General features: G+C 41.6%; 1 protein-coding gene across 1 annotated transcript; it reads left to right on the plus strand.

Annotated features, from left to right (window-relative positions):
• Window positions 1-248: 248 nt before the first annotated feature.
• On the plus strand, window positions 249-13,850 carry kiaa1841 (KIAA1841 ortholog). The gene is made up of 21 exons (XM_034122628.1): window positions 249-791; window positions 2,143-2,294; window positions 2,442-2,622; window positions 3,873-3,969; window positions 4,168-4,406; window positions 4,552-4,610; window positions 4,973-5,133; window positions 5,858-5,944; window positions 6,060-6,170; window positions 6,292-6,415; window positions 6,837-6,989; window positions 7,824-7,966; window positions 8,056-8,152; window positions 8,252-8,284; window positions 8,464-8,563; window positions 10,510-10,595; window positions 11,952-11,980; window positions 12,177-12,250; window positions 12,355-12,443; window positions 12,969-13,051; window positions 13,680-13,850. The coding sequence occupies exons 2-21, from the start codon at window positions 2,145-2,147 to the stop codon at window positions 13,723-13,725; spliced, it is 2,142 nt and encodes a 713-aa protein (XP_033978519.1). The 5' UTR covers window positions 249-791; window positions 2,143-2,144; the 3' UTR covers window positions 13,726-13,850.
• Window positions 13,851-16,612: the final 2,762 nt, after the last annotated feature.

The raw sequence follows: 16,612 nt of genomic DNA on the forward strand, positions 1-16,612 counted from the left end.
CGTTTTGGGAAAATGTTGAGGAGGACAAAAGTAATCGATTTACGGCCTCTGTCTCTAAGCAACAGGACGCCTCACCTGCTGCAGTGCGACAACAGGGACGCAGCGAAGAACAGGACTAACTTAACAGCGTTTATTTGAGTAAAATGTTTCTTGACTTTACTGCAAAGTTCAGATTTAGACAGTACAGCCGGTCGGTAACTTTTCCCCATACTACTGAGCTAGGGGCTTAAACATTTACAAACGTCTGATGGGAAGCTACATAAAGTTACCTAGCTAGCCGATATGCTAGTTGCTTGAAGCTAATGCTGCCTTCATGAAGTATTGGAAGTTATGTTTTCATGGGTGATACTGAGCTCAAAGGTATTTTTGTTGAAGTCGGAAATAGTAATTTGGCAAAATATACTTTTTTTAAAATGTATTTCTTTTGACCGCATAACTTTAAATCACTTCTATGAAAGTGAGCATAACCATTTATATGAATAAATACCGCACAATTTATCATGACATTGCAATATATGCTATCGCCAGGGGTGGTTTTTAGAGCATAATCTGAAATAAAAAGATGAACGAAAATATATGCGACTGACTGTATCACTGGAGTTTGTGACTAGGCATTTACGAGGAGTACTTGAAGGCAGCAGGTTCCTCGAGCTAGCATTAGCAGTAGCTGCAGTTAGCCGGTAGGAGAGCACCGCAGCATCATCATCATCCACACACCATGACATGAGACAGGCACCGACTCCTACTGCACTGTACGAGACAACGGGGAAGAAAATCCCTCTCCAAGATAAGTATGTCCACTATATCTAACCATTCTTAGCGTTTGAAATGTTTGTAGAGAACCAGCTGAATGAATTTGACCTATAATCATGTGGTGTTGATGCAGCAGGGGGCGGACAGAGGGACTCGGCCTGCACTAGCATCACTAACGTTACTCCACTGACATTCCGAAGTTTCTCTTTTGCATAAATTGGATTTATTACATTCGTCTGAATCAGCAAATGTATGTAAAGTGCGAACATCTTTGGCTGCTATTATTATCTTTGGTTAACCTCTGCAGACCCTTCAGTTTGTTACGACCTACGATGTATTCAATGGTAGAACATCGTAGCAACTTTGGTTTCTAGTGAAGGACTCATCATTTCCACCATTTCAAAAAAGTCAAAACTTACACTAGTGATGAATAAATAAAAAATATCCCGTAAATCATTATAATGGAAACTTTCCACTCTATCAAAGTAATAAGAAACTTTCTTAAAATATATCTATTTATTTTAAACTAACGATTTGTTAATCAAAATAATGAGAAACATTCTCAAAATAACGTAAACCTTTTAAAAATATTGATATTGACTTATTTTGAATTACAATTTAACACCATTTTTACACCACTTTTAAATGAGCACAGCTCTCCACTTTAAATATAGCATATAGTATTTGTCATATTTTATTATATTTCACTGTACTTAGTTTATCACTTAATTTTATTTTGTGTAAATATTGTCTTTATTTTTGATTTGTTAGGATAGTCTTAAAATAGTTGTTAAAATAGCTGTTATAACTATTTTAAGATTATTTAGTTTTTCTACGTTTTCTTCTTTCTGTATCTTTGTATGCACCACATATATATATATTCTTTTTGTGACCAAACAAAATACCTTAAAAGTCAATTAATTACCATTTAAAGGTGATGAAATTGTAATTAACACTAAGAATATATTTCTATGAATAATGCAAAATACAAATTGAGAATAAATATAAAAGAAATACAAAAGCACATTTTATACATACTACAATTCACCAGTAAACATTCACATGTACCAATACACCTTGGTAATTTACAGTTCATGTAATTAAAAAATGGAAAGAGCATTGGTTGGTTTTTTCCAGCACTTAACCTTTATTGTTTATGGTTTTATATCTGGAATTAATTTGATTTCCTTTGAAAAGTATTTCAGAGTCAACAGCCTATTTGAAAAAAGACATTGTCCAAATGTACTGCAGTTGTACTATGTGGTATTTTACAGTGGCCATTCACCATGCTCCATAATGATAAGAAAATATAAAATACAATCATCAAGCAGCTGTAGGCATTCATCATTGACTTACTGCCTTTTATTTCTCATCTCTCTGCCTCCGTAGAGATGAGACGCTTCTCCTCGGATAACAACAACTTTCCTTATGACAACAACGTCCTGGTTTTGGACATGGTGCTGGGCTCTCTGTGGGGGGTGCCCCAGCCCATAAACTGGGACAATGTAGCCAAGCTGGTTCCAGGATTCACTTCCAAGGAGGTAACTGGAATGCTGGGTAACTATCATTGTTTCCATCCATCTGCCCCTCCATCTGTCCCCTCCCATCCATCAATCATTCCACCGTTTAGTGACGTTAGGTGTGTTGTTGGTAAGAAATAATACTGTGTCTCTGATGTGATCTTGTAGTGTGCCTGTCGCTTTGAGGAGCTGAAGACCACGGGGGGGTTTCCTCACGTGGACAACCAGTGTAATGCCCTGACAGAAGGAAGCACCTCCCCTTCAGACGGCCCCCCCACACTGCTGGAGGCTGGGGAGGCGGTGGAGGCGGTGGAGACAGGAAGCAGCCAGAGCAGCAGCAAAGTGACAGGTCCGTTAGTGACATCCTGAGTACAATACATCACTTTGTTTATTGAAATTGAAACACACACATGTCCAGATAGTCAAGTATACCATAAAAACTTAAGAGGCTGAACCCTTATATAAAATGCTAGAGCAATAATAAACAATGCAGTACAAACAAAAGACCCAAAAAACATACATGTTGGTTACCTAGTAATAATAAAAGATTAAACAAAATAAACATGATAAAGAAAAAAAATATATATATAATTCCTAACCCACTTAAAGGTGGGGTAGGTAATTTTTGAGAAACCGGCTCGAGATCGCTAGAATTTGAAAATACACAACCGGAGAAAATCTGCCACTTCCTTACAGAGCCCCTCCTCCAACACACACGAACGCGCACATGACCAATGAGGGCACGAGATAAGTTTGTGCACAGATGGAAGGCTGACAGGCAGGTAGGCCATCCAGTTATTTTAGCCGGGCCGGCTAAAATGATTGGTCGTGCTTTTTATAGTATTACGGCTTCCACAGATGACATTTTTTTATGGATTTTTTGTCAAAGCACTTAAGATATTCATTGCTATCGGGATGTTAAGAGCATTCCATGGAATATAACAAAAAGTGTACCTCGAGCTGGTTTCTCAAACTTACCTACCCTACCTTTAAGGTACGATTTTGCAGTTTGACACATTTAAAACTATCATGGATGAACAGCTTCAAACACTACAGGCCAGTGGCCAGCATAGTAAACCCGGAAATGTTGAGTACACCAAAATGTGATGTTAGAAATGTATAGTACGGGTCCCCAGCACATAGAAACTGCCGGATGCTAACTTGTGTATGTTGGGCAATTTGCACAATTAGCATAAGTTGCGTTCATAGAGATGAATGGCATTATAGCCTATGTAAACAATAGTTAAAACATGACTTGGCCGATTTGGACAATGTTGGAGTGGTTTTGGGGGTTATTGAGGATGCTGAATCCCTTAATGGCCAAAAATGGCAGTTTTAACCAGAAATTGGCCATATGTGTACTCTCTGTGGGCTGATTTTCCATAAAGAATGAGTCAAAATCATACTTTTAATTTCCCCCCTTTTTATACTGGACTTTCCAAAACACAAATGTCAGTTAAGTTAAGTGTAACATGCAAATTGAGGAGAAACTAAACCCATACATAACGTTTATTAGAAATATTAAACAGCAAAGTAAAAAAAGACACAATTTGTTACCGTGTGTGACTTTATTTACATTTTTCCTTTTGGTGTCAGCAGGCTCAAAATCAGCGGCCACAGGAAGGGTTGGTGCCGTGGAGAAGAAAGAGAGACGAGTCTCAGCAGAGGAGGAAGACAAACCTCAGAAACCACGAGAGTAAGTATTGAAGATTGTTGTTTTTCCTTTCAAATGAATGTCCATTAATATAAGATTGAATGAGTGTGACCTACCCAAACATATTTCATTCCACTATATTTTAGTTACATTTTAACGCTTTTCCAGCATGTTTTCATGATGATCAGAAACATACAGTGATACTTCTGACACAAAGTATTCTTTTATACCCATATCTAGCCCCAACATGGTGATCCATGTGTGTGATGAGACCAAGAACCTGAAGCAGGACTTCACATGCCCCAGAGATCTTCTAGTCAAAGAGATGCGTTACTTTGCTGAGTATTTGTCTGTGGACGCCCAGAGGTGGGAGGAGGTGGACATCTCGGTCCACTGTGACGTGCAGATCTTCGACTGGCTCATGAACTACGTCAGGAGGAACTCTGCGGGAGAGGGGAACCGGGACAAACCCCGCCTCGGTAAATCCCCGACAAACTACAAAAACATAATCAATATGACATTGTTACACATGGGAATAGCTGTGTTGTGTTTTTGGTGGGTCACTGGCTGTGTGTTCTGTGTTAGTGTTTGCTTGGTTGGTCATGTAGTGTTTGTCGGTTACAGAGCCCAGCAATGTGATCTCAATCCTGATCTCCTCCGAGTTCTTGAAGATGGATACGTTAGTAAGTGTTGTGACGTGCCATTGCTTGCTGTGGTGATGTGCTTCGGCCTTTTGTTTTGAATTGTAAAAAAGACTTATTGAGATGTTCAGAACTGATAATTGGTAATCTCTCTCTTAAAGCAGAAGGCCCTTATATAGAGCTTTGTTAAATTGATGTTGCATGGATGTTAAGAGTGTTGACGTTATTTAGCCCCAACATTTATTTAGACAGTTTGCTGTGCATTTCTATACCCATGCTGTATTTAAAGATAACATTCTAACAATGACAAAGTAGGGCTTAATCAGTATATTTCTAGGGTCATTGAAATGAAATGAATTATTTCTGGAAAAGTCTCCAAAAGGTGTATGTTTGTCCATGTTCAGGTGGAGGAGTGCATCCAGTACTGCCACAAGCACATGAGCTCCGTCGTGGCTACGCCCTGCAACATGAACTGCATCAACAGCAACCTGGCAACCCGCATCGCAGAGCTCTTCAACCACAACGAGGCCGACGACATCCGGGACAAAAAAGACAAGTTCAAAAGGTACCAATATGGGAGAGCATTCGAGGCTTCACATTTCTGTTGTCATATTTTATTATACTGTCACCATTCAAAGTCAATCATCCAATACATTCCTTAAATTGAATAAAGTGATTCATAACATTGAATAAGTATTAACATAATGACATCTTGAAGGAACACCAAGTTAATTCAGTTACATGATATGATTGTTTTTGTGGTACGCCTTAATATTTTCAATAATTGTATAAGAGCCAAAACAAATTTTGTAATTGTTTTTTATGGTAGTGTTAAACTGCTGCTGGAGCGCCCCTTTATTATAGGTGCAGCAAGCAGGAAAGCAAACCGCTGTAAAACCTTTTATTTTGGAAAGGCTTAATGGCAACAAATATGGATGGAAAAATAACAAAATTAATTGTGGAAATGATTATGATCTTTTATTTTGACATGTTTGGATCACACAAGCTGGTCACTACCCCACCAGCCACCTCTGGAATCTAGTCCTATAAATACTATATTTCTTATTATATTAGTGTAACTTAATCTTAATCTGTCACGGTTCAGAAATACCTCCTTTAAACAGAATGAATACACATGCAAATACAAAGAGTTCAAATGACAAATGTAAACGTTATGAATAAAGCTTTGAAGCTTCAAACTATCTAAAATAATAAGTAATCTTCAAACATTCTCTGGATTCATTTACATAAATAGATTATTTTGCTTTTTTTAAATTTCCTTCCCAAAGTAAATTGTTCCAGAAGAAAATTGAGCGTCTCTTCGATCCCAACTGCCAGAACAGAGACTCCCCTGGAAACGCCTCGACCCTGTACCGGTGAGCAGCTCGCCTCTGTTCCACCAAGCATTCCCTTCACTTTTATTAAAGGTTTTAGTCGCGTCTTCTCTTATCAGTCTCACTGTTGGACATTTATATGTGTGCTCATTCCCAGGTGTGGTCTCTGCCTGAAGATGCTGACCAAAGACACAGAGAGGAACATCTCTTGTGTTCCTGGGAAAATCAACATTGATTCTCGAGGAGAGATCATCTATTCACACACTAAGTAATACAGCACAGAAAAAGATTCATGTAGCTCCTTTGTTTGTTCAGCTGAAAATAAACAGAAATATCCCATTTACTGTAAAACTCTAAAACACAGTGTATCCATGTGTGTGTGTTTTAAGGCAGAAGAGCTGGGATGTGCATGAATACATCAGTGCCCTATATGAGGAGCTCAAGTCCTGGGTCCTGGTCTACTGGAGGATCTGGGGAACCATCAACTACCTGCCCTGCTCCCGGTGCCAACAGGTGAGTGCATACATGGAAGGACACACACATACTTTTGACTGTATCCATCCCCAGCTAAAGAGGTGTGTGTGTGTGTGTGTGTTGTGGTGTGTTGTGGTGTGTGTGTGTGTTGTGTGTGTGTGTGTGGTGTGTGTGTGTGTGTGTGTGTGTGTGGTGTGGGTGTATGTGGTGTGTGGTTGGGGGTGATGTGTGTGTTGTGTGGTGGTGTGTGTGGGTGTGTTGTGTGTGTGTGTGTGTGTGTGTGTGTGTGTGTGTGTGTGTGTGTGTGTGTGTGTGTGTGTGTGTGTGTGTGTGTGTGTGTGTGTGTGTGTGTGTGTGTGTGTGTGTGTGTGTTGTGTGTGTTGTGTGTGTGTCTCATGTGGGTGTGCTGTGTGTGTCTCTGTGGGTGTGTGTGTGTCTCTGTGTGTGTGTGTGTGTGTAGGTGTTTGTGTGTGCAGAGCTGACCCAATGCAAGTACCACCCGGACACTGTGCTGTACCCTGGGATGGCCACTGAGAAAGGCTGGCATGGTGCAGGAATCTACCCCTGCTGCAACCAGAGGGTGCTCCGCTTCGACCCCTCGGGTATGCCAAAGGTATGGACCCCCACACACACACACACACACACACACACACACACCACACACAGAGTTATTTTATGAGGTGCCAGTTCCCCTCCTGGGCACTGCCGCCGTGCCCCGGGTTTGTTACAGTGGCTGCCCACTGCTCATAAAATACTAGAATGTGTTAATGCAGACACTACGTTTCACTGTGTGTACGGTGCTGTGTATGACCACATATGTGTGTGACCACTAAGATAGAAATGTATACGAATCCACCATTTACAATGTCCAACACTGACACCAGAGTCCCAAGCAGAGGAGCTAGCGGAGCCCTGCTAACCCAATCAGCTGCCTTCACATGACCAGCAGTAAAACAGCTCTGCGCATCCTGTGCTCATATTTGTCTACGTTGAAAGCAGTGCCCTCGAAATTGTCGCCAAGCACTGCACTCAAAGTTCTAATTATTTCAACTTTGACCTCAATTCCCACTGATCTTTCATGCAACCAATGAGATTACAGCCGTATTAAACACCAGGGGCAAGCAGCAAATGTAACCACAGAATTAAAACTAACTAAATGCTTTCACTGCAAGGCTTTGCACCCACCTTCGCTGTGAGCAAAGAGCAAAAAGCGCAATGTGAAGTTTAAGAGTTGGGGCGGTCAAGCGTGTGTTTTGATATCATACAACTTTGCTATTGTTACATACATTTACAAACAGTTCCCAGCTTTTTTATTAGACACTCCAGACACCCAGAGGCTTCCCTGGCCGACCCCAATCTTAGGTTTACTCTTCATATTTGTTGCCAATACATATTTCAAACCGTGTGTTGAGGAGTTCTGTTACAGCGTGAATGTGTTCCTGTGTAGGGCTGTAAGATGCGGGACCACATCGTGAACGTCCCTGATGAAGAGGACTGTGACGAGGCGACCTTCGCTCAGACCCGAGTCCTGAACGACCTGCTGCTGCACCGAGACGCCGTGTGTGTGTGCAGCACCCCCACTCCAGAGGGGTGAGCAGGAGTGTGTTTGATACTATTACACAGGTGCAGTTGTTGTGAGAGCTTCTGAATACATGTTTTTGTGTTTGTATGTGTGTTAGTCCTGAGGAGAGTCCCTCCGGTGCAGAGAAGGTTCCGGACTGTGATGTTCTGTTGGAGCCCACCCTGCTGGGACCCCTGAAGGGGGAGGGCTGCACCGTGAGTCTCTCTCTCAGTGTGTTGCTATTCTGATGCTTCTCTTCTACCAGCATGTTATGTTTCTGGTTCTGACTTAAGCTACTTTATTTTTTCAACCAGTTTTCCCTTTTGAAAAACTGGAGTCTGCAACTGGTAGGACTTTTCCTTCACTTCTTTCATTACATCTGCTTCTATTCTTAAATGTATTTGTTTGTTAGCCAGCTGTCTTTACAGTTACAATCCCATCGAGGTGATTTGAAGGACTTATTTTGTTAGCGAAGTCAGTGTCATCAAGAGGGCTAATGTTTACAATGTGACCTTTACTCCTCCAGAGGCAGCAGTCCCTCCTGTCAGAGGATGAGGAGTACACCACAGGGTCAGAGGTCACTGAGGATGAGGTGGGGGATGAAGAGGAGCTGTCCAAGAAACAAGGTGTGGGAGCTCTGTAGCTCATTATGTGGCAGATGGTTTATATACACAGCCTGTGCTGTGTGGCAGAAGTAATGAGGGACAGAAGGTGTGTTTTAGTTTCAGTAAAGCAGTTCATGTTTTGTTTTTGTGTCCCAACAAGTCTCCTTTAGAGAAGTGTCATTCTGAAATGTTGCGTCATCACATGGAGAATCTTTTACACAAGTTAAACCTATTAACACAAATAGACTCTGACTGACTAGTTGTCTTCATCAGACACAAAGACTTGAACAATAGGGTCCAGGTTTAAAAATACTAAAGTTATTCATGAATACTTAGTAGAGTAGAAACAGGGTCAAATATAATGAGAGGTCTAATGATAACAAAGTAGGCGCACTGCCTGTCTGAAAGAAATAAGAAGAAGTCGTGGAAGTTCCTGTCATTTAAAGCTGCTGTGAGTTTTAATTACAGGCTCCTCTGTGTTCTTGTCATTTATTTTGTAATGATTGCTTTTGTAACGACAGTTTGATGCAGTTTCTATGGTAATTGTGTGTAATCACAATAACCCCATGGACATTTTATTTTTATTTAACCTTTATTTAACCAGATAAAAACATTGAGATAAAATCTCATTTTCAATGCTGACCTGGCCAAGAAGGCAGCAACGTTACACATAACACAAACATATAAAATACAGAGAACATAACTAAGTAAACAAAAGACAAAAAGCAGTCACTACATTGTGCACATTAGGACAGTAAGAAAAGTACACTACTTGTTACTGCAAGAGCAGCTGGTGGTGAGGACTTCAGACAACTTCAATTTAAAGCATGATATAGAGACAAGTGCCCTCAGTTTAAGGCGTGATTGAAGGTCATTCCAAGACCAAGGACCATAATAAGAAAGACTCATTTTTCCAGCCTCAGTCCGTACAGTAGGAACCTGGAACCGTATCCAGGCACTGGATCTGAGGTTGTAAGAGTCACAAACTGGGGCAAATCTGGCACATATGTGGAGTGGAAGCTTACCTAAAATGGCTTTATACATTAATAAAAACCAGTGCTGCATCCTACGCATAGTAAGTGAGGACCATCCAGTTAGGCTATACAGTGTGCAATGATGAGTCCTATAGGGTGCATTTGATATATAACGCAGTGCAGCATGGTAAAGTGGGTCAAGTTTGGCCAAAACAGTGGGACAGGCAAATCTATAAATGGTATCACCGTAGTCCAGCTGGGACAGGAATAAGCCAGAGACCAACCTTTTACGGGATGAAATTGAAAAACAACATTTAAGTCTGAAAAGGAAGCCAAGAGTGAATTTCAATTTCTTTGTTAAGACTTCAATATGGTGTTTAAAGTTCAGATTACTGTCCAACCAAAAGCCCAGATATTTGTAGGTATCAACAAACTCAACAGAGACACCATCAAGGGTGTCAATGGAGAGGCAAGAGGAGGACGCTGACTTGGGAGCAAAAAGCATTGCTTTGGTTTTCTTACTGTTCAATAGCAGTTTGGAATCAAGAAGTGCGTGCTGCAGCGTGATCACATCTGCAATAGAAAGCTATCATAGTTATAACTGCAGTCATTATGAAGGTAACAAAGTGATACACATTCAAATAGACGTTTTCTGTGTTTCTTCCTCATAATCTACATGAACACACTTTGACCTCATGAGTGTTTCATAGCTTTGTATTTCCTTTGACCTTTGTGGTCCTGGCAGCAGCTTCCATTTCATGCTGAGTCACTGTTTCAGCTGAAACGTTGAGAGTAAAGTGAGGACACGTAATGAGCATGTCTCTATGTGTAGCACCTCTACACTGCTCTTCCCTCACTTTGCATTACCATTGAATCTATTTGTAACGTTTCATTGTTGTTCCTTTCTCAGGATGGAATTAAACAGTTGCTGTGTTTGGCCAGCAGATGGCGTCAGCTTGCATCAGCATGCTCATCATGTTTTTGTGTTTCCAGCTGCTAAGAAGGCCAAGAAGGCCCACAGACCTCTGAAAAAACAAATGTCCTCTCCAAACTTCCAGCGCAAAGACAAAGCAGAGAAAGTGAGTCACTGACTGCATTACTGTTGAACTTCGTAGGTGGACCAAACACTGCAATGCTACATGAACATCTTAAGTATTTGATTTGTGTTGTTGTTTTACTAAGGTCAGAGGTGGAAGAGGTACTCAGATCCAAATGTGCCCATTTCAGAATAATACATATATGTTTGATAATGATTGATCATCAAAGTGTTCTCAAAGCTGGTAAAGGTGCAGCTAGTTTGAATGACTTGTTATACTGCAGGGTAGCTTGTGGATTTACTCCAGGTGGAACTATCAATCAATCAATCAATGTTTATTTATATAGCCCAATATCACAAATGTTACATTTGTCTCAGTGGACTTCACAGTTTGTACAGAATATCAGTATGACAATACGAGACCCTCTGTCCTTAGACCCTCACATCGTACAAGGAAAAACTTCCAGAAAAACCCCACAGTTTAAAGGGGAACATGGGAGAAACCTCAGGGAGAGCAACAGAGGAGGGATCCCTCTCCCAGGACGGACAGACGTGCAATAGATGCCGTGTGTAAATCGAAGAGATAATACATTTACAACATAGGTAGTCCAAATGTTTGGAAATGCATGTGTCTATAATAAGAAGATGAATCCACGAGGATGTCAACAATCCTGTGGGAGCCATCAGGGAAGTAGTATGATGAGAGTCAGGCAGGACCACAGTGACAGGTTCAGACATGACTCTAAATCCAGGATTCAGGATAGAGGATCCAGGACACAGGATCCAGGACTCAGATCCAGAACTCAGGACTCAGGATAGAGGATCCAGGATCCAGGACACAACTAAAGTCTGATTTAAGACTTGATTATATTTCACATCATTCATCCAAATCTGTTAAGTAACTAAAGGGAATAAATAATTGTAGTGGAGTAGAAGTACAAAGTAGCAAAACATTTAAATACTCAAGTAAAGTACTAGTGTCTCAAAATTGTACTTCAGTATAGTACTTGAGTAAATGTACTTAGTTACTTTACACCCCTGACTCTGGTACGATGCAGTGTAAGGCTGCAGCATGGGTTGTGTTGTTCTGTAATAGTGTATTATTTCAAGTTACCGTAACACATTTATATCAAATGTAGTATCTTGCTTTTAAAAATATAGTGACTTTAAATCAACGTATACAATACTTATTTATAGTTTGTGAACTTCCATGAGTTATTGTAGAAAATGAGGAACAATGTAGTCTGTGTGATTTCTGAGTATCAGTACTTCTATCCATAGTCAGGTACTTACAGTGGATTTGAGTTGCGGGCAGAACCAAACTATCCCTTGGAGCGGAAAAGTGCAACTTTGAAACCTGCTTCGCTGTGTTTTCTAAATCTGATGTTCTTTCCCTCAGTCACAGTCCAGGGACAACACACCTTTCACGTGAGTACTTCCACAAACACACGCTCTTTCTCATATTCATGCTTACATATTTCTGTATCTACAGTATCAGATGCTGGGTGTTGAGTTGACTAAAACTCTTTTTGAATGTATCTGATAAACCACTTGAATAGGTGTGTGTGTGTATGGCCTCCGTTCGCCTGAGTTCTCACTGCTGCTCCTGGTGTGTGTTTTTTAGAGTGAGTGTCCAGAAAAGTAAGTGGGACATTTCACGCTCCATGAGGTACAACCAGGACGCTCAGAGGGAGGAAGGTAGGACGGAATGTTATTCATATCAATCATCTATCAGCTATTTCAATAGTTAACATTAAGTTCGATCTTGCTGTGTTTGAATTTTTTTGTCTTGTTGAAACCAGACCAGCGTCGCATGGAGGAGATCATCGGCTACCTGACCAAGATGAGGTTTGGAGAGCAGGAACAGAGCAGATCTAAAGACACTAAAGAAGCAAGTACCTGTTCACAAACACAGGGTTTTGGAAATATAATGAAATGATTGGTGCAGAGCTGTCAGCCCTGCTGTCCTGGTTTTTACAGCTGCCTGACGCCAGACTGTGTGTGTGTGTGTGTGTGTGTGTGTGTGTGTGTGTGTGTGTGTGTGTGTGTGTGTGTGTGTGTGTGTGTGTGTGTGTGTGTGTGTGTGTGTGTGTGTGTGTGTGTGTGTGTGTGTGTGTGTGTGTGTGTTGTGTGTGTGTGTGTGTGTGTGTGTGTGTGTGTGTGGTGTGTGTGTGTGTGTGTGTGTGTGTGTGTGTGTGTGTGGTGTGTGTGTTGTGTGTGTGTGTTGTGTGTGTGTGTGTGTGGTGTTAGTGTGTGTGTGTGTGTGTGTGTGTGTGTGTGTGTGTGTGTGTGTGTGTTGTGTGTGTGTGTGTTGTGTGTGTGTTGGTGTGTGTGTGTGTGTGTGTGTGTGTGTGTGTGTGTGTGTGTGTGTGTGTGTTGTGTGTGTGTGTGTGTGTGTGCATTGTTGTTGCTGCAGCCTACAGGTGGAATCTACTCAAGACTTGAAGCCCAGTTTAAGGGTTCCTCTCAAGCTAGACAGAGTTCAGAGAAAACACCCAGGTACTCCTTTGTACACACACACACACACACACACACACACACACACACACACACACTTACATACTTTTTTTTATACCATGACTTTTTTTCAATCACTATACTATGTCGATTTTTCATTTATTTTCTGCTTAATATACTATTTCTTTTTTTCCGGCACACTATACCATGACGGTTTTTTGGACATACTATATACTATGACTTTTTACATTTCAAAAATATTTTGGACATACTATGCTGTGACCTTTTTCGACATACTATACTATGATTTTTTTCCGATCATACTTATTCTTTTTTTATCTGATATTTACGAAATACTGTACTATTACTTTGTTTCGACATCTGTCACTATGTTGTTTTTTTTCTGATAATTACATACTATGCAATTACTTTTTTTTACTTTTTCTTGACATATGCAACTTTTATGTTTTTTTCAACATACTATGACTGATTTATAAAAAGTATATACTATGACTTTTTGCATGATGTTTGTATACCCTCTCTTTTAAGACGACCTTAATCATTAAAAAAACTAATGAAATCCCCAATTCTTTCTCTCTTTCTTGACACAATCCTCGAAATGCCACTCTAATTGACTTTATCAATTACATCCAATCTTCTCTCTCTGTAGATCTAAAATGCGCTACGCTCAGATCCGGAGCACCCAGAGCAGCTGACGGGGAGAAGACCTCTGAGCCGTCTAAGAGGCGAGCATGAACACTGACGAAGAGCTCTCAAAGAGGAAGATCCTTCTGCGAGGGCTCTGCACCACAAAACTCCTTCCTTCTGGCCCCCCCCCCCCCCCTCTGAGCACGGCCTCCACTTATAACCCAGCTGTGGACACTAACCCTAACCCCCCCCTCTGTGCTTAACTCAGGTGACTATGTACTGATCACCATCAAACCGCTCCCCTCTGTCACAGCTAGCTTCCTATTTATGCAGCTGCAGTCAGTCTCTGAAAAACACGACCTGTGGCCCCCCCCCCCCCCACCCCCCTTCTTCTCTTCTGTAGCTTGTTCTGTTTCTAACTGTCATCTCTTACAGGAGCATAGCAAGAGGATCCAGTACACTCCACACATATGGGACTGAAAAGCTTCTTTCAGGGAGAGATAGGATCACTGCAGTAACACAGGTCAGCTTGTTTCCATCAACAGAACATTCAACTCTGATTTAGCAACGTTCCCCCAGTTCTGGTAGAAATGTAGGTCTAGTCCTTCCTGTCTGTATTGGAACGTGACTGCACTGTACAACACTGGGACCAATAAAACATGACACTTGTTTGACTAGGGTGTCCGTCCAGTTATTGTCCACTCGGGGGCAGTGTTTCACCTTCGCGGGGGGGCTCTCGACAATCAACTTTGCCCCAGTTTGACCATAACCTGTCCCCCAAACCTCTGCCAGGTGATATCAGAACATTCAGGAAACATCAAGTGTTATTAAACTCTAATCAAACTATTTTTTTGTTTTTTTAGACGTTGATTTTTCTGGATCAAAAGGCAGAAAGGAGGCAGTTTATTCAGTAGAAAGCCCTGGGCGGGGGGCTGGTATGTGCCACTGGGCAGGGGGGGGGTCAGCCTCTCTCTGTGTAACAGGCGCTGACCAGTGTGTGTGCTGACCCCGCTCTTCCTATCCAACTTACACACGGGGTATTAATAACCCTGCCTGCTGCAGCGTGGACACAGCAGAGCATACGAGATGTAGAGCGGGCTTTTTTTAAATGGTGGTTGGGGGGGGGGTGCCCCAGCTGTTCTCTCTTCTCCTCGACAGCGGATGCCGAGAATGGCTGAGGATCTCTGGATCTGGGTCAGGAGAGGAGGGATGGGGGGGGGTCCAGTTACAGCCCGACTGACTTATGGTCCCAGAGAGATGATCAGATATTAAAACATCATAGCAAACATGAAATGTTAATTAACAGAGGAAAGAGCTGCTGACTCAAACCTTGCTCAAATAAAATGATATCACTGATATGAGGAGAACAGGTGATGGAACATGCAGCAATTCATCCATTTTATTTATATATAAATAAGCTAAAACAGTAAGACTTAAAGGAAAGATGCAAATAGAAGAGTAAAAAACGACAGTGTGACAAACCTCGTCACGCGGTCATCCAGAGATGGGACAGTTCAAAGCCAATGCATAGAAGAGATAACTGTCCCGGTGCCCATGACATGTTGTCCTCCTGGATTTAGAGCGGACATGACATCGGGACTGTAGTTCTGTAATGAAAGACCTTAAACAAACATAAAGATTAGAAAAATATGCTGAGTTGCAAAATCTAGGAGATTTGATGTAAAGGCCTGGATGACCTTCTCCCAGTCAGAGGTACAGATCATTTATCAACGTTTTGATTTGATGCAGAGCTGCTTGAACCTTGAGTTGTAGGTCCAGTTTAATCCTGAATGAAATTCGACTCCAAAGTGTCTTGCATGTGGTTTAAGCTGCAGTCTGAGTTTACAAATGATGCCAAAGGACAAACATTTGGGGAAATAATGTTGGTCAAATGCTGTGTGGAACAAAGTTTGCAGCCATTTTTGCAGGGAGGCGTGTGGCGTAGTGCGTTGGTGTTCGGATCAGGGGGGGCACAGGTTCAAACCCCTCTGCAGTCAGCATGTCGTTGTGTCCCTGGGCAAGACACTTCACCCCAAATTGCTCCTGTGGGGATTGCCCACAGTATTGAGTATGTAAGTCGCTTTGGATAAAAGCGTCTAACAAGTGACATGTAATGTAATAACAATGGTTCCCAGAGGTGAAGGTAGTTACAGTAAAGTTCTCAATACGACAACATATTATAGGAGCCAGGCATAAGTTAAATATTTATTTGCTGAAAGTTTGACCTTATTCTTAAAATGCTTAATGAAAACAATACTCTTCCATACTCAAGATGTTTTGTATGTATTGCACAACGACACTGTAGCTGTGTCTGACAGATAAAGCCTGAACCTCCTGAACCCACTACACAGTAACGTATACACTGAGGTGGAATGAGAGTCCAGCTTCCTCTCTGTCAGTCGGGGGTTTTAGCTTTCAGAGGCAGAGCATCAGCATAACCTTTAATGCAATAGCAGCATGTTAACAGGGATTAGTGACGGGCTCCGCTTACACACAGCCACCCGGGGGCCAAATATGTCTGAGCGGAAATGACCCGATGCCTCAGGAGTACATCCATCATCATTAACCACCTTTCCTTTTATGATTTATGGGATGGTGTCAGCCGTGCAGGTGTGAGTCTGGATCAAGAAGTGTCAGTGCTGTTCATGGAGGGGCTTTCATTTACTCTCAACTAGAGCCTCATGCTCAGTATGTGTGGGTAATTCTATCTCAATCTCAGGACAAAAATTCCACATTTTCAAAACTTAATGAGGCCCTATTGTGCTTTTTGAGTTTTCTCTTTCCTGTATTGTTATGTAGGTTTTTGTGCATGTAAATGGTCTGCAAAGCTTAAAATCCCAAAGTTCTCTCCAGATGGAGTTTCTCTCCCACACACTCTTCCCCCCCCCCCCCCCCCTTTCTGAACCGCCTCCATTGGACTCCTTTGTTTACTTCAGTAACATAATGACATCACTA

The sequence above is a fragment of the Trematomus bernacchii genome, unplaced genomic scaffold, assembly GCF_902827165.1.
Source record: "Trematomus bernacchii unplaced genomic scaffold, fTreBer1.1, whole genome shotgun sequence".
In the NCBI taxonomy this organism is placed as follows: domain Eukaryota; kingdom Metazoa; phylum Chordata; class Actinopteri; order Perciformes; family Nototheniidae; genus Trematomus; species Trematomus bernacchii.